The 23093-nt window shown below is 38.6% G+C and overlaps 1 protein-coding gene across 1 annotated transcript in view; it reads right to left on the bottom strand.

Annotated features, from left to right (window-relative positions):
- Positions 1-17520: 17520 nt before the first annotated feature.
- Positions 17521-23093, bottom strand: part of TPO (thyroid peroxidase) — a 37276-nt gene continuing 31703 nt past the window's right edge. The window contains exons 11-13 of the mRNA XM_032101390.1: positions 22058-22266; positions 21059-21229; positions 17521-17830 (exon numbers count right to left, since the gene is read on the bottom strand). Of these exons, the coding sequence (XP_031957281.1) occupies positions 17670-17830; positions 21059-21229; positions 22058-22266 (541 nt within the window). The 3' untranslated portion in view covers positions 17521-17669. The remainder of the gene's footprint in view (positions 17831-21058; positions 21230-22057; positions 22267-23093) is intronic.

Consider the following 23093-nt stretch of genomic DNA (forward strand, 5'->3'; position numbering starts at 1 on the left):
GGCAAGCTCGTTAATCTGTAGAAGCCTATGGGTATATCCACAGCATCCTATGCAGCTTTTGGAGGGGAAGAACCCCAAAGCTGGCTCCTCAATGACACATCCAGAGGTGTGAGACACTGTCTCTATGTTGTGCTGTGCAGAGCTAACAACACTTTTGGAGTTCAACTGAGTGTTTCTTCATGATTCTACATTTAATCTATAGACCCTATAGAACACGTAATGTGAGTTTTTACTGCAAGAAGCAAGAGTTCAAGACCAATTGAGTTTTCTTTTTTTTCAGTATTGTAGCAAGAGTTTAATATTTTTTCTCCCTGTGTAGTGTGGGTGAGTTTTTCACTTCTGAGTGATAAATGGAGCTCATTAGAAGTTCCCTGTTATCTTATAACTCCTTAAACTAAATCCATTGTACCACAGTACATTGTTGGTATGCCTTACAATGCAGAAACAGGGCACTGTTCAACCATCCCTTTGAAAACGCAGTGTGAATTTGAAGACAGAAAGAAAAGAAGAACTGTGAAGGCACAGTGAAGTTGGAAAAACCTCAGTGTGACTACTTTATACATATTTTCAATATCTATTGGCAGTGAGGCAACTCAAATATTTTGTCAGTCTTTGTGACTAAGTCCTTGCTATACCTCTGGTCTAGGTAACATCAGAGTATGGGGTTCGTTTCCTGATTTATGCATGCTTTCATGTTTGTAACAATTCATAAGCCTTAGGAAAGGTATTTTGCATTCGCTCTGGTTTTGGTTACTTTCTAATTGCTGCATTCAACAAACAAAGCTATAGATGTTTTTTAAATTAATTTACAGATTGTCTGTCTCCTATGGTTATTAAATAAAAAGTCATTTACAATATATTTTTTTTTCTCATGCCTTATTTCAAATGAGTATTTGCTATGAAAAATACATATTCTACTGGTTCTTGAAAATATTGAGAGAAGCTCAGAAAGGAGAAGTAACAAAAATAGAAAAAGCAAGACTTTCAACACTATCTCTCATGACATCCTCATAGGTAAACTCAGAAAGTGTGAACCAGATAAGTGGACATTGAGGTAAATTGAGAACTGGCTGAACAGCAGATACTGGAGGGTGTAATCAATGGATAAGGGTCTAGTTGGAGGCCTGTTACTAATGGTGTCCCTCAAGGTTCAGTCCTGGACTGAGGCTTTTTTAATTTACCAAAACTTATTTGTCACTCACTCGGATGAAGGTGCAGATGCTTCCTGAGAGGCAAGTTCACTGAGAACACAAATCTGTGAGGAGTGGCTGGTATCCCAGAGGGCTGTGCAGGCCTTCAGAAGGACCTCAATGGGTTGGAGAGATGAGCAGAGAAGAACTGTAAAATTCAACAAAGGCAAGTGCAGGGTCCTTCCCCTGGGGAGGAATAACCCCATGGACCTGTACAGGCTGGGGGCTGATCTCCTGGGAAGCAGCTCCAGGGAGCAGCTCCACGGAAAAGCACCTGGGGCAACATACTTGTTGGTGGCCAACAAGCTGTCCATGAGCCAGCAGTGTGTTCTTGAGGCCAAGAAGACCAAAGGTATCCTGGGGTGCATTGGGAAAAGCTTTGCCAGCAGGTTGCAGGGAGTGATCCTGCCCTTCTACTCAGCCCTGGTGAGGCACATCTGGAGTGGTGTGTCCAGTTTGGGGCTCCTCAGCACAAGAGAGACATGGAGCATCTGGAGCAGGTCTGATGAGAGGCTACAAAGATGATTAAGGGACTGGAACATCTCTTTTATGAGGAAAGGCTGAGGAATCTGGGCCTTTCAGGCTCCAGAAGAGATGACTGAGAGGGGATATGATCAATGTCTGTCAGTATCTGAAGCGAGGGTGCCAGGAGGATAGACCAGGCTCTTCTTGCTGGTGCCAAGCAATAGGACAAGAGGCAACAGGCAGAAACTGATGCACAGGAAATTCCACCTGCACATGAGGAAGAACTTCTTTCCTGTGTGGGTGACTGAGCACTGGAACAGATTTCCCAGAGAGGCTGTGGAGTCTCCCTCACTGGAGATATTCAAGAACCATCTGGACACAATCCTGTGCAGTGTGCTCTGGGATGGCCCTGCTTGAGAGGGGAGGTTGTTACCTGTTGTTACCACTGTGGTCCATTCTAACCTGACCCATTTTGTGATTCTGTGCAAGTTTTATTAGAATGCAATGGGATTGTGTTTAACTCAACCAACAGCAATAAAAATGAGCTTACTTTTCTGAAAACACAGTCAAATTTATAAAAAATGTAAAAAAAATTCACAGACATTTTTGTATGTAGCTGTGCAGATGAGAAAGCTAAAAAGTCACCTTCAAACCTGCATAAAAAGCTGTAATCAAGACACAGTGTGTTAACCATGAGTCATGTGCAGAGATCATTGAGGATATAAATACCAGCAAAAAATGACAATGTGATATACTGCCATACATTGGTACAAATGCAATTAATTTAATCTGCATTTCTTAGCATATGAATCTGTATTGCTTATAGGTTTCTAATTTGTTTTTTGGACAAAGATTACCAGACCCCAGAATCTCTAAAGATTCTAAATGGCTAGCATGTAAAAGCGGCAGTGGGGATGAATAGAGAGCAAGGAAGATATATTCCAAGTGCACATGTTAGTGGCTGAGAATAAAGCATTTATGTAAATGAAATTAAAGTGTCTGATTTTGAGACAGTATGTCAGTTTGTGTGGGTGTTTGGTTGGTTGGGTTTTATTTTTATTTTATTTTATTTTTACTAAAATTAGTCTGGAGCTAGATAACAATAGAGCTATTTATCTTTGTTTACAAAGAAACTAAGAGCACATCTTGGATTTTCCAGTGCAAATACTATACTGCTCTTCATTTACTTCACTGGAAGCACTGGAAGAGCACACATATTAAATTTTAACATACTCTGTCTTATGATATTAATCATGATAAAGGACACTAAAAGTCTAAAATGTTTAAAGTAACCATACTCTGTCTTATGACATTAATCACAATAAAGGACACTAAAAGTCTAAAATGTTTAAAGTAAGAAGAAAGAAACTATGCAAGCTCTTTGTTAGAAGAAGTTCAGAAGTGTCTGGACACTGAATGTTCCCAACTAATGAATTTTTTTCTGACTTTTTCCATTGTCTTCTAAGACATTTTAAGGTTTTTAATGGTAGGAAGCTTATGATGGTTCTAAAGACAAGGAAAAGACTACTTAAATTTTGCATCTGAAGCTTTGCCTGAAATCCATGCACATGTAGAAAATGTTTTGCTGATTTGGATCCCAAGTATCTAATTTTAGAAAGCTGAGGCTGATAAATGGCTGTGCTAACAAAATTGTTTTATGACTCACAGCTCAGAAGAGAATTTTCTTACTCTACAGCCTCATCAGAGGCTACAATGGCGAATGCCCGGTGCTAATTTGCTGTGTGCATGCAGTGTGTTCCACAATGCTTTGGATGACATAGCTTCCCTTGTACTGAGAGCCTCCTGTTTGCAGATGTACAGCCTATCTTCCCGCAGCAGTCATGGGGTGCCCATCTCCCCAGCCACTTGGACAGGATCTCCCAGGGCCTTGAGCCTGGATTTTCCTGTCCCGGATCTATTCTCGTGGCTTTGCACCAAATGAGTTGGTAGTGTGGCTGTGGTGGGTTCTCATAGGAAGCAGATATGTCAGGCAGGGGAAACACTCAATATTGACCTATTTTCACCTCTTTTGGGTCTTTGCGGTACACTGAAGATCGAATAATACACTTTCACTGAGTGTAGCAGTGAGGATGCAGCACCAGCCCCAGTCAGCATGTCAGAGGTAAGCGCATATAGTCAGGAACCATCGACAAGAGTTTGAACATGAAGCTTGTATCTCAGCTGCAAGAGAGTATTGTGGGGAAACCCTGCTGCAGTCGAGAGGAGCCTTGGGGTGGCTGCTTACCTGGCGACGTCCATCACTTCCCACTGGCCACTGAGAGTTTTCCCTTGCTTTTTCTCTCTGTCTTTTACCTTTTGATTTTATTTTTTCTGAAAAGGAACTTTCACTGTTAGCATCAATATATGCCATGAACTATGAGCTCCACTCACAATTTTTGTGCACCTTGCTCAGCATCCACTGTAACAATAGCTTTTTCTGCAACTTGCACCCACTCACCTTTCCTCACCTTGGGTTTTAAAAAAACATTTTCTACATCCCAAAGTCCATGTTCCTTACGTTATTCAGAGCACAGCTGTCATCTGCCCTTTCATGTGTGTGCTAAAACCCACAATGTCACCAGATGCATCCAATCTCATACAGTTTCACTAGCTCCCTGCTTATTTTAGTACTCAGCTCAGAGAACAGTCTGCAAGCAGTTTTGCACCCCAATTTGCATGCAGTGTTCTGTTGATATCCCTAGTCTCCAAGGCTTATTTGTAATCTTCCTTTCTGTGGTACCTCATGTGGAAGGAAAGAAGAATTCACTTGATGTCAAGTTCCTGGGTGAGATTAAATTTTGTTGTATTAGCATGTGACAGGTTGCCTCTGATAGCAATTCAAATTTTTCACTTATTTTCAAAGGTATATTAAAACCAAAACCCAGTAATTTGCTCATGAATGAATAAATCATTGGTAAAACCATGTAAGAAAGTCCCAGTGCATCTGGAGGACTTTATATAAACACTTCCAAACTTTCAAATGCATCTGTTTTCTACACCCCTATCTAAAATCTACAATCCTTACCCTGGATTTGGAAACTGGGTCATGCTATGTATATATGCCCACACTTCTGTTAAAGTATTGCTGGAATTCAAGTAAATATCTTCCTTATAAGAAAAACTTTGATCAGATGTAGGACTTCAGAAATGTTTTCTATGGTGCTTTGATTCTGGGGACATTAGACCTTACTGGCTGGATCAGCCAATAGAGTGGATTGAGATGTTTTCATCTTCACAGCACTTTTTGAATCTTCTATTTACTAAATAGATTAACTCCATCCATTGAATATGTTCAACAGACCTGATGTGCTAACAGAATATGTCCTGTTTAAAACAAAAGAAGGAAAACTCTGAACTTCTCACACAGCCAATAAAATGAGCAATTCAGCATGAATCAAAACATATCTTCTGGGTCATTTCAAGTAAAGCCTAAAGAAATGATAGAGCAAAATTTGGAAATAAAAGAAATATATTCTTTAAATCAGCTTTCAAACATTAAAAGAAAAAGAAAAAGTTACACAGAGTAACTGGAATACTGTGAAGCTTCTGAGAGCTGAATGTCAGTGCTGGTGGCTGTCTGGATAGTTAAGGTTTCAGCCTTAGCTCTTGAAAAGAGTTTCCGACTCTTTTATATCAGTTAAGTGGGGCAGAGAAGATGCTTTAAAAATACTCTTCTAAAATCCTGCAAATTTCTCTGTTTTTCATCTCCCTCCAACTAATTGACAAGTATTTTGCCAAAGAGCACGTGTACACACAGGCAAACACCCACATGTGCACAGACAAGGAAACAGATCAGTTTTAACCCTTCGCAGTCATTCCTATTTTCAGAGTAATTTATTGTAAAGCAAGCAATAAAACCCCCATAGAAATGGTAAACATTGCTTTACTTATTATGGACATTTAAGATAAGATAAGATTCTTAAATCAAAATGATTCCTCAGTAGCAATTTGGGGAAAGAAAGAAAAACTGAAAAGAAAAAGGCAAGTTTAGAAAGAAAGAAAAACCAAAAAAGAAAAAAAGGTGAGTGTAAATCCTGTTCACATGTGTGCACCCACAGTCATAGAATAATTATTAAGTACAGAAAAGATCTTGGCAGGGGTGTTTCTCTCCATGCTGTGTGAATTTAGGGCAGGGATGCAACACAACATTATCAGAGAATGCAGACAACAAAATGTTAATTCATCATCTATACAATTCTCCTGAAGCAGGTTGGCTATTATACACGGGGACCATAGAAGGGGGTCAAACATGCAAATTACGTCAGTGCAGGTGTTTTTACACAGATCTTTTTCTCTCACCTAATGGAGATGCAATCTGCACTCCATGCAGGGCCACCAAAAGATTTAATTCGATAAAGTGTCACTTATCAGAACTTTTTTTTTTTTTTGCAAAGGGGGTGTAATGCAACAAAGCCTATCAGGCATAGCAGGCTTATGGGAAAACAATAAAAAGATACTTTTAAATTTTTACATAAGCAATTAATCTCATATATTAATAAAACCAGAAATAAAAACATATACAAAATCAAGACCTCCTTATACTACTAACCCTGGATACCAGTACACCATGGCATAACTCTAACAGCATCAGGCCTGGTCTCCTGACTAGTGCCATCTCCTGGGATGAGTTGCATGTAGCTGTAGAGCCCCTGTGAAATGTTTTCTCCAGACTGTACGCTGTTATGGGATAAGGGTCTATTTGCAAAGGAAAAGGCAGATCCCAGCTATTTGTTCAGGAAAACTCAAGTCAGGGGCAGAATCTAAGGTTTAGATCTTGGGTGCAGAAATGCATTTTCCTTCAGCCAGGAGCTGAGGTTTCAGGATTGTCTAGACTTAGCTGCTTGCTTGCTGTACTTGATCTAGCCCTTAGGCTCCTATGTCTGAAGAAAATAAACCAAGTTTCTCTGTAGAAATGATCAAGAGAAAATGTAGCTTCACTTTTGAATAAGCACAGGAAATTCCAGTACTTTGTGTAAGTTTCTGTCTTGTATGAAAGGCGAATTAGGAGAGCAATTTTTATTAAAAAAAATTAGTTACCTGTAAGTGCCTAGAGATTTGCAATACGTCAGTTTTAAAACAAGGGGTTTTTCTCTGTTGAACTGTACTTGAAGGGATGCAGCAGACAGCATACTCAGGAGAAAGAGGGCAGAGAAGTGAAATAAAGACAATTGATTCAGGACAGGAAAGGAGAAGTAAATCCAGGCTTGTAGTTAGCATTACCTTACTGTCACAGTACTCTTCTTGTTTTTAATAATATTACCAAAGTTTTAGGTGTTATGTAAAAGAATTGAGTTTCTGCAGAAACCGGAAAACTCTTTGAAATATATACAGATATGTCTAATTTTTTTTTGTTCTTTTTCTCACGTATATCAGAATAGCATCATCATGAATAATATGCTAGAATGGGGATGAGTGCAAGAATATAAGAATTTAGTTCAGTCGTGGTGACATGAGGGTAGATCTGATATTGTTGGAGGCAGGAAAGCAGTTTGGGTGTCAAATGCAGCGAAAAGAGTCAGATTTCCCTGTGTTCAATAATCTTATGTACATAGGCAAACTGGAACACCGTGAAAGGATTATATTTCACATATTTAAAAAAACATCTAGCTTCCTGCGCCGGTTTGTACAAATTTGGAGGAAAATATCCTCTGATAGAAGGCAGGTTACAACCATCCCTCCCCACCAGGTTTGGGAAAAAAGAAATTTTCCTTGGAGGAAAGTGAAAGGTAAAAACTGTTTATTTAAAAAACACACAGGAAAAGAATAATAATGCTGAATAATAAAACCTCTTGCTGTGGAGAGAAACCTGGGAAGATTTCAGAGTCCTTTTGTAGGTATGGTCTCTCTCCTCCTCCTTGGAGCTGGGTCGGTGTGGGCCCACCTCCGGGGCCTTAGTGGAAAATTCTCCCAATGTGTTTTGATGTTGAAACAGTCCAGAAGAGAAGAAGGGAAATAAAACCCCGAAGTCCCAGGAAAACAAAGTTCAACTTTCCGTCTCCCTCCAGAGAAAAGGAGCTGAAAGCTGCCTGAAGAGCAAGCAGGGTGCTTCCTCCCCTCTTGCTGCTGCAGAAGCAGAGGAGTACGTGTCTGTGTTCTTGAACAAACTGCTTTGAAAAGTTCACTCAGTTTTTTCCTCTCCCCCCTCTCAGGCTCAGTTTAAAGGCACAGAAAGGCACAAAATTAATTTCTGGGCATAGAGCAGCAAGAGGGGATACAACATCATAAAGTCACCACAAGACACTTCCTCATACATATTCTTACTAAAAACGTAATTATGTCTCAGTAATACTTTTCAAAGTATTAAATTTATTGCTGCTCCTAAATTTCCAGTGTACTGAAAATCTAATTCCTCTTTGCCATTAAAACTGAAGAATTTGTGTTGCTTCCTTTTCTAAAAATAAAAAAACCTCATTCACAGCTTTTCTAGTAAAGAAAGATTGCTGTAATTACTTAGAAATATATTAAGAGTCCTACTCCTAGTTTAGATTGGCCTAGCAGTCTTCAAAGTGTTTCCAGAGCCTGCAGAAGAAATACCTTGTAGACATAAAATTAGGCCTTATTAATTTTGTTAAATAAATTTCAGTCTTGTCTATGAGATTTTTGTAGTGACAGGTCAATTAAATAAAGCACTCTCTTAAACAAAAATTTCTACCTATTTAAGATGCATCACAATTTATCATCAGCTGGAAACAGCTTTCACAGGAGGTGTCTCAGCTGTTAAATATCAAGCAGTCTTTATTTTAAGAGGGAGAAACCTCAGACTGAAAAGATAAAGAAGATTGCATAAAGTAAGAAAAACCCCCACATTTTTCCCAGAAAAAAAAAAAAAAAAAAAGTAGGGCTATAGCATTTGAATGCATTTTGAAATTGCTTTAGCTTGGGATCTGCTTTCAAGCTGAGCCCCCTCCTGCTTGTTCCCTCCTGCTCTCTGCTACAGATGCTGCACAGCAATGCCCATGGCAGACCACGTCCTCTGTTGATGTGAAACATGAACTCCACTTGGAGGCTCATCTCCTGGTTCAGCCTTCTCTATCCCCAACCCCCAGCAAGGTGCCCAATGCCTGGGCTGGGGCTGCCCTGGTGTCCTTGGCTGCCCTGCTCCTGGTCAGGAGGTGGGACATGCCCTGTCTGAGTTCCCCTGCCCTGCCAACCCAGAGAACCTCCAGCATCTCCAGCAGGTTTCTTCCACTGAAGGTATATATATTTATTTGGGTTTATGTTTAGCATGAAGAGAATTGACACCAGAGTTTGCAATAATCCAAGAAAAAGTGTAAAAATACCACAAAACACAAGAAGATCATTCTATAATAAGCTCACGTAAATACTCTCAAGGTACTTATCTCAACTAAACAGGCAGGTTCCCTTTATTTTGAAAGTGTAATATACATCAGATAGTAGCCAGATATCACCAGCTCAGAAAGAGGTCAGAGAAAGTGTTAGGTCTTTATTTGGGAACAGCCCAAAGGAAGAATTTCTGTCCCATTGAAGAAAATGGCAGAGTTCTACAGTGTGAGGAATTGTTCCTTGTGAAATAACATCGTTCCATGAGTTTATTTGAATAATATGTCAGAGGAATATAATGGGAAAATTAATTCAGAAATAGTCAAAATGAGTCAGTGCTGATTATTGTAGGAACGCAGAGTGCAGAGAATATTTCTCTGCCTGTTTTGAGAGGTTTCACCCTCCTGAACAGCACTGTTTTTGACCTCCACCCTTGGAAAAAATTGCCTACTCTTAGAGAAAAACTAGAAATTACACTAGTGTAAATTAGGTCATAGACTATTATGTAAGATTGTCACAGGGTGAAAAATTTAGAGGTTTTGGGTTTGTTAATGTAGTAAATAGATCAAAGCAAAAAACATCAAAATGGAGGATTGTCATTGTTCTCCAAACCTTCTTCTTCTTCTTCTTCTTCTTCTTCTTCTTCTTCTTCTTCTTCTTCTTCTTCTTCTTCTTCTACTACTCCGTATTCTGCAGTAAAAGTAGTTTGGGATGATTGGGCAAAGAATTCTGCAGCTCCTGGCTGTGTTACTAAATAATTGGTAGAAAAGTAAAAATAATGTACGTTTTTAGTAACCATTGGATGATTTACCTTTAAAAAGGCCATGTAATCTTGATAATTGGGCTTTCTCCTGCATTCCCTGCTTTGTGCTATGTCTGGATCACACTAGTGACTCTTTTTCTCTGATAAGACTTAATAAACAACTATCAAGAAGCAGCAAAGGCTGAGTCCCTGTTTGTCTCTGGAACTCCTAGCAAGGACTTTAAAAACTCTCTCCCATCAGGAGAGGTTTGATTATGGCACGATCAGTGTCAATTATGAATAGCATAATTCCAAAACAAAACAATAATTTAAATTCCTTCTGGTAAAACCTGTCATTGTCGCATATTCCTTATATTTTAGTTAAAATGAAGAGTCACATTTGACTTTGTAGGCTAGAAGTAAACATCAGCAGTTTTTCAGGGATATAGTCAACATGCTCTTTGTAGCCAGCAACAACCTGACTATCTTGCCGCCAACTCCACCTGCAAAGCTCACAAAGTTTTGGGGTGGTCAACAGTCTACCCACTTGGTATTCAGAGACCATTAGTGGCAGATCAGAGTCCCTAGTACAAGTTTTGACATGGCAGAGTTAAAAAAACTAAGGGTATTTCTTGAGCTGTTCCAGCTGCAGAATGACCTAGAGAAGCTGAGAGCTTTGTATTTTTCCTAGAATTAATAATAGAATAGAGAAAAATCCTGAAAAATTTCTCACAGAATGGAAAATGGTAAAAAAAAAAAAAGTTACAAATGGTGATGTATTTTTCTTTGTCAAAGAAATCAGTGTTTCTTAAATGCTTTCCAGCTGACATCTTGGTTACTTGCCATCCTAGTGAAAAATGTCAAAAAATCCCTGAAGCACTGTGGAATAAACTTTGATCCATAGTTCTAAGTCTCTCAATTCACACAAAGGATCATGGGATTTTAATGACCCAAATGGATCAGTACCTTTGATTTATAGCTCATCTAGAGGGGCACTAACCTCAGCCTGTGCTTGTTTACTGTTATTTGGCTATACAGAGAGTGGGTACTAACCATTATTCTTTATTTTAGTAGCTCAAAAAGGAAAGGGAATACAGGACTCTTATTTCAGTCATGTCAAAAATTATCAAAGATGTGAAACTGAGCACTTGTAATGTGTACTGCTCAGACAAGCTGAATGACAGATTAGTACTGGGAAAAAATAACTGGGAAAACTGCAGTTCATTTTGAGCATTGGCTGAAGTCTCTCTTGGTACCTTCGTGGGACTCATCCAATATTAAAATTTCCTATGTTCCTCAAAAGATGATGCTCATCCTTTCTCTTGTGGTCAAATTTCATTCTGCAATCAAATCAGCAAAATAATAATTAACTACAATTAATATAGAAATCTCAAGAAACCATGAGTGGAAAAAAAGGATAAGCACTCAACATTTTTATGATAAAAAGACAGAGAACATGTAGGTTGTGTATGATAAGCAAGTAGGTGCATGAAACACCCAAAAGGAAAATGGGAAGAGCCTGATAATCCTGATGGAGGGAGGGCTGCCTACCCCTTTCCAAGAGCTGTGAAGGCACGTTGACATCGCTCTACAGTGACACAGAGTCTAAAATCACAGCTCTTAGGCTGCACCATGCAACAGAGAGCAAACACCTACTGGGGGAAATGCTCAGTACACAAACCTTTGCCTTCTCACTGGCTTTTCAGCATGAGTTAAGCCCTGTGGTTTGGATTTAGTTTCTCTTGAAGTGTTTGCCTCTGAGTTAATCCTGAGCTAACAGGGCCTGCCTGGAGGTTGGCTGTCTTTGCTGTATGCCAGGATTGGGGCTCCAGCATGTGGCCCATCACAGCAAATCTATTCTACTGCATCAAGTGCCACAGCATCTTTTGCCTTTTTCACTCTACTGTTCTGTCTTTCTGAGGCAAACATGATGAAGTACAAACTGCCACACAGTCAGAGCAACAAAACTTTCCTGGGGGGATGGGATTTGCCTCTGCAGTGATGGGCATGCCATGCATCTTCAGCTGCCATCTCTAGGCTAGCAAAATTGGTTTTCTGTTTGGGGAGTGGGCAGGTGGCCATCAGCTCAGCAGATGTGTGTGCTTCCAGTGCCATGTAGCACCATCCAAAATAAAAATAACCTTACAGGCTGGGAGGTCTGATTGTCATTTTTTCTTGAAATCCAGTATCCAAAGGGTGTAATCATATGACTGATAGACTTCTGAAGAGAGGTACAGCAACTTCATTTGCAGGCTGTGAGGCAGGATGAAGAATAATAGTAAAATGAGAATGTTAATTCCTTCTTAGTTTTTCACCAGAAGTTGTACAAATTTAAAAATTTATTATGCCAGTAAGTTAGCTTTGTAATTGTGAATGCTTTTAACTAACTATAAATATAAAAAACTTTTCTTATGTATGCTGAAATGCACAAAGTGATTGCCATGAGCACTCACAGAAATCATATTAGAGTTTTAATATTTTTTGTTGAAACTATCTAATTAAAGGAGATATGTCAGAAAAGAATATCATAGCTGCTAAACAATGCTGCTAAAAACCATTTCCTATTCTCTTTTAATTCAATACTTAGTTTTGCTTTTACACATCCCAGTCATTAGTGGAATAAAACTGTGTTTTCAGTTTAGTACATGTTTAATTTGAAGTGCTGAACTCTTTTCTTCAGTCTACTCTCTTTACCTACCCCTGAATATAGATCACTATTTATCTCAGTTTCTCAGTTAAGTCTTTACAATGACATGAATCCATCCACTGGAAAATACAAAATGGAGCATATAAAAAAATCAATTTTTTAAGCACCTGACTAGCACAGAATATAAAGCTCCTTTTGTAATTTTTTCTCAAAATGAGCCATATTTTTCCTATAGTTTTGATAAAAGTCTCAAAAGTCTTGTTTCTTGCCATCTCAAACCATCTGGTTTTCTCAAGCCCGCAGGGTGCAGTGCTGAGAGTACCAATTGACTTTGCAGACTAAAGCACCTGCTGTGATGAGTCACTCCTTCCAGCATTCTGCATTCTGCAGCACAGCAAAGAAAGTTGGTCCAATATTATAATTCCATCAAAGTTTAAGGAAGTGTCATTTTCAGGATTTATGTTGCTTTGACGTGGCAGTAAAAATATGCAAAAAGGTAAGAACATTTATCCAAAGGTTACAATAGACTATGGGGAATCTTTAAAGTAAATTTTTTCATGCAGAGGTAAAATAACTGTGGGTCAACAGTGAAGATATTTAAATTGTGACAATCTTTTTAATGTGGTGAGAGCATGCACAGATGGAAAATAGGGAATTTTATGGGTTTTTGTTGTTTGTTGTTTTTTTTGTTGTTGTTTTTCTTTGGGGTTTGTCTGGTTTGTTTTCTTTACTACAAAAAATGTCACAAACTATGGGCCAGAGTGGTAAGGGATGAGCAACCTTTATTTGAGGCAATTCAACAAATTCAATTCCTGAATAAAGTTATCCTATACAAGTTTCCATCTGAGTCAAAGCCCTTATCCAAACTTAGAAAAGAAAGCCTTGAAGCTACTGATGAATTACATCAATAAAAGCAGTATTGAAGGCTACATAGATTTACAGTATTGAATAGTTAGCATTACTAGAACTCTTCAAAATTTTAAAGAGCATTTTAGTTTTGAAGACTGAAATGCTCATAATAATGTGAAGTGCTCTCATAATTTTAAATCACTCTATACTGCAGATTCCCAAATTCTTATTACTGCTCAATTTCAGCTGCTCATCTATTATTATCAATATGTTGGTTTAGAAAAGTGTTGCACTGCCTTTTTTTACAAGGTCTCAAAACCTCATTCTAACTGTATGATGAAGTTAGCTAGGCCTTATGAATGATGTCCTTAAAAATGCAAAAACAATAGAGCAACAAATGAAGCCACTCAATGACCTTGTTAAAAACTTATTATCTGAAGTAAAAACACAAAAGGCTTGTTTTATGTAAAATTTTCATTTTTTTTTAATATGGAAATTAAACAAACTAGAATACACTTACCTGTAACATTCTCCTTTCCCTTAATACTAAAAATATTTTTGTGAGCAATCCACTATCAAGTATCTAATTGACTCTTTTCTCAATTCAAAAAGTAGGAGAAATGACAGTGAGAGATGTACACTAGTATGTAGGTTTACACACAGTTTACATAGAAACTATATAAAACACTGCTAAAACACTGCTAAAACTATATAAAACACTGCTAAAACAGAATCAAAGAGTCATTGAGGTTGGAAGGGACCTTTTGAGGTCACCTAGTCAAATCTCCCTGTTCAAGCAGGATCAGCTTGGGCAGATTGCCCAGGGGCCTGTACAGATGAGATAAATGGGCTGACAGGCACCTCACAGTTCATCAGGGGAAATGCAGACTCCTGCACCTGGGAAGGAAAAACCCCAGGCACCAGTCCACACAAGCGAATGACTTCCTGGAAAGCGGCTTGGCAGAAAAGGACCTGTGGGGCCTGGTGGATACCAGGCTGAACATGAGTCAGCAATGCACTCTTCCTGCAAAGGCAGGTGATGGTGTCCTAGGATTGTCATAGGTTAGCAAGCATAGTCCCGGAAGGGATGTCCTTGCTGAGGGGTGCTTACAGTTTCCTCTGTGACCTAACAGAACCTATCAGCTGGCCAGTTTGAATATGGACAATTCTTTAAGCCACTTAAAGTTGTGACCACCTCTGTGATCCACATTTAAGAATAGACAAACCCCCCCCAAGCTCTCTCTCGTTTCCGGCGCTGGGACAGGTGGCTGCGGGCCCCGTGTGGGGGCCAGAGGGCCCTGCCCAGGTCCTGCTCGGGCCAGGCCGGGCCGGGCCACGGCCATCCTGAAGCCATGGACCTGTTCCAGCTGTGGAATCCACCCCACTGCCTTGCCGTGGGCAGCCGGAGCGGCTCGGCTCTCCCCCCTCTCCACTGCGATAAGAAAAATTCAACATTCCAGCTGCAAAGCTGCAAGGCCAAGGTGAGATTAACCCTTTTACTGCTGTGAAGAGCTGAAAACCTGAGGGAAGAGAGAGAGGAGATGCTTAAAGCTGAAATTCTGTTGTAAAGCTATGATATATCAGAGTATCCTGTTGTAATTCCATGAAGATATGGGGGGTGGAGTGTTCAACTCGTAAGCAAAAGCACCTGCGCTGAGATAGGCAGATGCTGACGCAGCTGTAATTTCATGAGAAGTTTGGACAGGGAGAGATGAACCAGATGAGGACTTTTGCTCCAAACGGGAAAGGAGAAAACCTCAGTCCCTAGAGATGCTCCCAGAGATAGTCCTAACGATGAAGATGATGAAGACCCTTTGCTCCCAGGGAAGGAGAAGGGCCTCTGTTTTTGTTTCTGAATGGCTCAACCTTAAAATTGTACCCCAAAAAACTTCAAGAGTGGATCCTCGAAAGCAGTTGCGGGAAAAGCTGCAAGTCGGGGGAAGGGACTCACATGCAGGCAGAGAGACTCCTCTTCCTAAATGGACTGAACAAAGTTATTTGGAAGTGGGCGGCTGTCTCGTTGTGATAATGTTTTCATAGCATGAGCAAGAAGAGACTTCTCTTTCTAAATGGACTGAACAAGGTTATTATGGAAGTGGTAAACAGACTGAACATCTTAAGGGTTGTCTTTTTACATTGTCAGTGGGAGAAGGGAGGAAGGTGGGGGGAGGAGGAGAGTTCTGAAGGTGGTAGATTTTTTTTTTCCTTCTTTTAGGTCTGTTAATAAACTTCTTTATATTCTTTCAAGATTGGTGCCTGCTTTGCATTTCTCCTAATTCTTATCTCACAGCAGATAAACAGTAATGAGTATTTTGGACCAAACCACTACAAGGATGCATTAAGCAAAGTATTGCCAGTAGGTCAACAGAGGTGATCCTTCCCCTCTTTTCTGGGTGAGGCATCATCTGGAGTTTTGTGGGCCATCTGAGCTCCTTGGTGCAACAGAAATATGGACATAATGGAAAGAGTCCTGAGAAGGGACACAAAGACAATTGGAGTCTAGAGTATCTCTCCTATGAGGAGAGGCAGAGAGCACAGGGGCAGCTTAGCCTTTGAGAAGAGAAGATTCAGAGGGGAGTTTATCAATTTGTATCAATATCTGAAGGAAAGGTGCTAAGACGATGGAGCTGGGCTCTTTCCTGTGGTACCCAGTGACAGCACAAGAGGCAATGGGCACAAACTGGTATACAATGAGTGTCTTCTGGAAACACTTTATTACTGGGAGGGTAAGTGAGCACTGGTATTGTTTGCCCAGCGAGGTTGTGGAGCCTACACACTTGGAGATAATTCAAAAGCTGCCTGGACATTGTCCTGAACAACTGGCTTTAGGCGATACGCTTGAACAGAAGAATTGGGCAAGATGAACTCCAGAGTTCCTTCCAACCTCAACCGTTCTGTGATTCCACTTTTAAGCACCAGGTCCCACAGAGCACCTTTCATTGTTGTCTCCTTGATCAACTTTTGTCAGGAAGCTGTCAATGCTCTCCAAAAATCTTCTAGATTGCATGTGCCCTGCTGTATTGTCCTTACAATGTGTAAAGTTCCCCATGAGGGCCAGGGTCTGTGAACAGAAAGCATCTTCCCGTTGTTTGAAGACCCATCTACTTCTTCCTGATCAGGAAGTCCACAGCACATACCCACTACAACAGCAGCCATGTGCCAGTGCAGTGTCCTCATGTAATCGTTGTTGCACTCAACACCAGTGAATTAACATCTTTAAATTAAACTAAATTAATTTAAATTAAACTAATTTATTTAAATCTTTAAATTTAATTTAAAATTTAAAGCAGGTATTTGTTTCTGGATTTAGAGGAATAAATAAATGTAACCACGTTTGAATGGATAAAAGAATAAACTGTAAATAATAAAGTTAAGAAACATCTAAAAAAAAAGGTGGATTTTTTTCTATTTTCTGATTCAGATGAAAATCTGAATGGCTACCACCATAACTTTTTAGTCTAATCCCATAAAAAGTAGGCCCTGAGGATTTGCATTTGCTTTTACTACAGCAAGAGAGAGGTAGGTTCATTCTGTCAACCTCCTGTTGGGGAGGTTTTTCTACTGGTGTACCTGCTGTGTTAGTGCAGTCTCCCACTGTACTTCATTCCTAGGCCTTTGATGAAGTCACAGGGCCTCACTTAAGGTGTCATTTGAGGAATGAGGTCTCACGTGTGGGATATGCTCAATGTGACTTTGAAACAGAGCTGGAAAACTGACTGGATATACCTCATATCATTGAAGATATCTGTTTGTTTGCAATTAGGTATTTTTTTGCTGGGGAATTATCATCTTGTGTTTTCTTAAAGCAATTTATAGTAAGGGACAGTGTGATCCCACATCATAACCAAGGTATTTTCTGAAAAAGGAAACAAGAAATGTGCCATCAGTGAGATTCAGTGTGCTTATGATTGTGTGGCATACAGCACTCTATATGCAAGATCTGAGTGGTTTAAGCATTATGTGCTTCCCTTGAGCACTTAGATTAAGCAAATATCCATTCACTTGAGTTTGGATTGTAGGTTTTCATGGAGCTTTCCCCAAAACAGGTAATGCTCAGCTTCAGTGGGCAACTGCACTCATACTCCCCCTAAAATTCTACTATACAGCTTCCATGCATGCTGAAAAGCTGAAAAAAGCAAGAAAATGCATAATTTCTGCTAGCTCTGAAAGGGTTGTTTGTTTTGGGATGTGTCAGGTGGGACTTAGTTGATATTTAGATGCTGAATTTAGATACTAACTAGGAGAAACGGAGACAGATTTGATTCCCTCTTCATATGCACTGTCAGGAAATACTTAGTGGTTTATATACAAGAGGAATGGAAATGAAAAGCTTATTTCTGTAACAGTATTATTTATTCAACACCTTCATTTACAGAACCTGTCAGTGTCTTTATGCCCACGGTTGTGTAGAGGTTTTCCACATATGTTAACAACTCTTCAATAAAACCCAATTTGATGAACTTTTACAGCATTGTAAAATGGATCAGAGAAAGTTTTAATGGGCAGTATGTTCACAACCATTACCAATACACATTCTTCCATTTTCTGCCATCTTGTAGGGATCAGTGTGGAGGCATTTGTAGCTGCCCTTAGTGTTAATGCATATAGCAGAAGGAGGGCATGGTGGATTAATTTCATTTTCACATTCATTGATGTCTGCAAAATGAATACACACAGATCAATAATAATTGCAAATTACAAAGGGGCTACTAATTTCTCATAAACATTCTTTTTACAAGTATTCATAAATGAAAGGCATTGTACACTTTCAATGAAACACAGATAATAATAAAAATCTGTATTGTTACAGTTTAAAGCACAGAGTGCAGGGTTGTTTTGCTTGATTTTTTTGTTTGTTTGTTTTAAAGCTGGAAATGATGAAGAAAAAAATTTGCTTTTGTAATCCATCAAAAGCTACAAATGGCAATCGGCTGGATTTTCAAAAATGCAAACCCTAAACTTGAGAGCTCTTCTTGCACATGTTTATGTCCTAAGACTTTGATTTCCTCTATAAATGTTTTCATCCTGTGCTCTGTTGAGATAGTGAAAATAATAATGCAGATACAGTTCTGTAGACTTCAAAGCATGATTTTGAGGAGCCAAGTTTTCAGATTAGCTTTGGTTACAAAATTTATAACCAGAATTTGTGATATCACTGCAAGGATGGCTGTTTCTAGATGCTATATCAATTCTGTGAAATGACAATATCCTGGCAGAATGTTGAGCAGATGAACAATTATCCATCAGAAAGTGTGCATACACATATTGTTCTTGAGGCCTTTCAAGATCTTTCACTCTCACTTTCTGATTATGTGATGAAATGGGAAACAGCAGTGCAGGAGAGTGTACTCAACAAGGGGGAAAAAGAAGTGGTCTTTCCCTATTTCTGCACCTTTCTTCTTTCTGTGTAATATTTACTTGCATGACTGAAGTCATTTGACTAAGTGTCCAGTGTTATTTTAGTTAATTTCCCATTGGTTCTGTATATCTGACAGCTTGTTTAATGTCTCTGACCAATGCTCCCGTGAAGCACTGCAAACCCATACGTGGACCACTAGCCAAGTCTTCAGTGTCTTGGCTTTATCCCTTTCCTTCTCTATCACAATGTTTGATCTGCTACGTCAATATAAGTAGTTATTTTCAATCAGTATTAAAAACTGACCTGTATTTACTGACTTAGTTTAGGATTGTCACTCAAACCACTCAGGGAATTCTATCATTGGAAATAGGATCAAGCCTGATTCTCTAATTTTAGTAGGAAACAGTAGCTGTGCTCAAAGATAGTTATCAACTAAGACAGTGAAAAGACTAACACAGCAAGAAAAAATCTTAAACTTCAGAACCCTTAAGAAAAAATAACTTTCATAACACTTCTTTGAAGCAGGAAAAGAATCTGTTGTTCAGGATGAAGATTTCTGAGTAAGTATTACTCCCTTCAAAACTACATTTTGAGTTAATGTTCACTGGCTTAATCATTGTCCAGGAAAGAAAACCTGTGCCTTTGCCTGAGCTGTAATTCAAATATGCTGCTTCAGCTTCTGTAGATCCATAGTCATGCTATCTGCTAACTAGCTAACTCTTCTTCATCACTAAATAGTGCATGTCAGAGCTGACCAGCTCTGCTCTGCTACTCAGAGAGCAGTAGTTTACTAAAGCAAAGTAATCAGAGTTATCTATTAGGAGTATGACAGACTTAATATAAAGGAAGATAGCATATTCTAGCACTAAATAACTTCCTGAATCAATAGAAATTATATCAGTCAAAGCGCAAGTTAGCAAGCGGGAATTAACAGCTCTCAGAATCCTATGCTTTTGCCAGCAAGCCACTCTGTCTTTTCCAGAGCAGCATATAATTTTGAAACCATCTGCAGAAATGCTAAGCTCTATCCTCCTCATTATATTGCTTGATTTATTCCTAATTTGCTGAACATTTAAAAGAATGGGAACATATTGCACAGACATGCATGGAACAAAGTGCTTTCTACTGTAAAACTCAAGTAGCATCTGCATAAGTGGGCTTTGATGGTTTTCCTTTAATAAAGACATTTCTTATTTAATATATGCAGCAGCTTGTCTTCCTATAGCAAATATACAGTCTTTTGTTTACATTACTGAACATATTAAAAGAAACTAGGACAAGGAATGATTCACTCATTTAACTTACTTATTCCATTCACTGCCAGAACATTAATCTATTGAAAAGGTTTTATTATAATTCTTTTAACAGCTTTATTTCTTTATATGGAATTTATGTGGGGGGAATGCAGTGAATAAATAGGATTTGAATAAAGAAAAGAGCTGCAAATTTCATTTGACTTTTTCCATACCAGGTATACAATTAGAATGAAAAGCTTTCTATTCTGCTATCACAGAAATACCAATAAGCAGACTTTATTGTGGATGAGCTGCAGTACTTGCATTCAAATTCATTTACTGCCACCCATAATTTATTTTGAAATAGGGCCTTTTTGGGTTTAGTTTTCTCTCATGTTCTTATAAAGCAGAGCAGCGTGAATATATATATACATACATATATATATGAGTATATGTGTACACACCTCCATTATAAACACACACATTTGATATGTGAACAGAGAGAATTCATTCTTAACATGAAGAGTGAAAGTCTTGAAATATTTTCCACATTCTCTTTCTAACCTATTCTGTTGAACAGTAAAAGGCAAAAAGGAAACAGAAGATGAAAGAGTGATTAAAATAACAGAAATGGGTTTCTGTGAAAATGTGCATGAAATAAAATATCTTTTTACTGATTTTTCACCTGCTCTACTTTTTTACCTGCAGAAGTAATTAACTTCTGGAAAATCTTGTCACAGCTCTTAGGGAGAAGGAGGTTGGACCTAAAGTGATTATTTATTTCCTTAATTTCACTTATTCACTTCATAGAATCTTTTTTTCACTTTTACTAAATTTATTAGGATGACACATGACCTAGTGGTGCAGAGCTCAATTTTTATCTAGAGCATCCATTGAAACAATGCCAGGAAAATGACAACCGTCTGCGAAGCTGTTATGTTGAACGTAGGAGGAAGCAATGTATAATTCTGATTTGCTATCTCTTTTCCTCTTTCCTCCTCCCCCTTTCCCCCCCGTCCCTCCCCTGCCAGCTGTTAATAGACTTGATTTTTGCTTAATTAGGCAATTTTTATTGCCATTTCCCTATCATCAACTTGATTGCTGAATCAGAATGGGTAGAGATTGAGATAGCAATTCTGGAGAAAGGAGAGTTTCACATTATTGTGTTGTTACACCTATATCCCCAGGAGGCTAACTACAAGAGAGCATAAGAGTGAATTCACATCTGATGAGCTATGCTGGACTTTATCTGTAAGAAAATTCAGAAATAATAATAATAATAATAGATACCTATACAAACTGGAGCCTCAAAGTTCCATCCTTTACTTGTGCAGGTTAATTGCTCTTCTCCTTGTAACTGGAATCCATAGTGACATGTATAAGTCACTGTAGATTTTCCAGATTCTGAACAGTATAAAAAATCACCATTTTCCACACTCTTTGGTGTTCCGCATAGTTCATCTACAAATAGAGAGTCTGTATTACAGGCTTTTAAAAAATTACCACCTTACACTTGCAAATGGATGGTATTCTCCATTATTGCCATACATATTAACTTCAGTGAAATTTTTCACATTTTTTAAGGTGATCAAGATTTTAATTGTTAATTTCTGGAAAAGAATTTATATGGAATACCACAGGTTTGACTTATAATCCTCATAAAACTAGCATTACAACATAAGAAGGACATGGACTTGTTGGATCAAGTCCGGAGTAGGATAAAACAGATGATCAGAGCGCTGGAGAACCTTTCCTTTGAAGAGAGAGGCTGAGAGAGTTGGCATTGTTCAGCCTGGAGAAAATGCTCTAGGGAGACCTTATTGCAGCCTGTCAATTCAAACAAGTTTTTTAAGTATGATTTGAGCAAAATTTTTACTAGGCCCTGTTGCAATAGGACAACAGGTAAAGTTTTTAAACTAAAAGAGGGTTGATTTACATTAGATATAAGGAACGAATTTTTTAAAATGACAGCTCTGAAACACTGGCACAAATTGCCCAGAGAGGTGGTGGATGTCCCATCCCTGGAAACATTTGCATTCAGGTTGCACAGGATTCTGAGCAATCAGATCTAGTTGAATACGTCCCTGGTCATTGCAGGTGGGTTGGACTAGATGTACTGTAAAGATCCCTTCCAAGCCAAAAGGTTCTATGGTCCTATGATCCCACTTCTACATGACAGAAATACTAAAGGTCTGATTCAGACCCATAATTCAAGATTGCTACAACCAAAGTCAGTATTGCTCCTTACTCTCCCCTTTCCTCAGAAAAGATTAGTAACTACTAGATTACCTTCCTGATAAAATTCTTGCCAAGCTTCTAAATTCATCCCAGGTATATTGTTACAATGCTTAAAATCCTGTGGAAACTTTCCAAGTTGAAAGGCGTCTGCTGGCACTTCAGAAATTCCTGTGTTGTCACAAATCACGCGGGACAATGAATGTTTTTTGAGTTCATGCTTCTGAGCTTCTGTGAAAACATTATCATTTTCCCACCAAAATCTGGAAAGATTGATAGAAACTTGTTTTGAAAAGATCAAATTCAAAGAGCTGTTTATTCTTACTTTCAAAGTACCTCATATAGAAGACCAAAAATAAGAATTACAGCAAAAACAGGTGAATATAACAATAATAAAAGTAAATGCCATGACCATACAGACCCAGTCAAAAAAAGGCTAGTGTGAGTCTAATGTACTGATCAACTCAGGTAATGTGTTAAAGCCAGCAGAATTGCTTTTCATTGATTAAACAGGTCCACAAAAAAACTTACAGTCCTGAGAGGAGAACTTGAAACAGATTTGACTGAACTGGATCCTTATGCCTATGCACACTAGTATGTGCTGTTCACTCATAAAATGTTTAAAGCATAAATTACAGAAGAATTAGAGGAGTAGACATAATAGATTTCCCCATACCAAAGCTTTTGAGTTCTGCTTACCCTTACTGAATGGTTGCAAGGAAAACAGGTATTGTTGAATACTTCTCTGGTTAATAAGGAATACTTAATTTGCTAAGAAACCTGTAGCTATGCAGATTAATTACAGTAGAAAAACATGAGACAGTAATTATGCTTTTGATCATACAAAAAGTAAGCTAAGGGGACTATCTGGAACAAAAAAGAGCTGCTTATTTTTGTCAGTTCAGGAGTGTGGTGCCAGAGCAGAGGAACCAGTTTGTGCTACAAAGGTGTATCTATCAAATGGTGACATTATATAAAATATATATGTATGCATGCACATATACATATACATCTAAAGGTAAAGGGAAAGAACACACTGGGCAGAAAAAGAAAGAAAAAACATCTTGTATACAAAGACATCATTAATGGC

This window comes from Corvus moneduloides, chromosome 3, assembly GCF_009650955.1.
Source record: "Corvus moneduloides isolate bCorMon1 chromosome 3, bCorMon1.pri, whole genome shotgun sequence".
Classification (NCBI taxonomy): domain Eukaryota; kingdom Metazoa; phylum Chordata; class Aves; order Passeriformes; family Corvidae; genus Corvus; species Corvus moneduloides.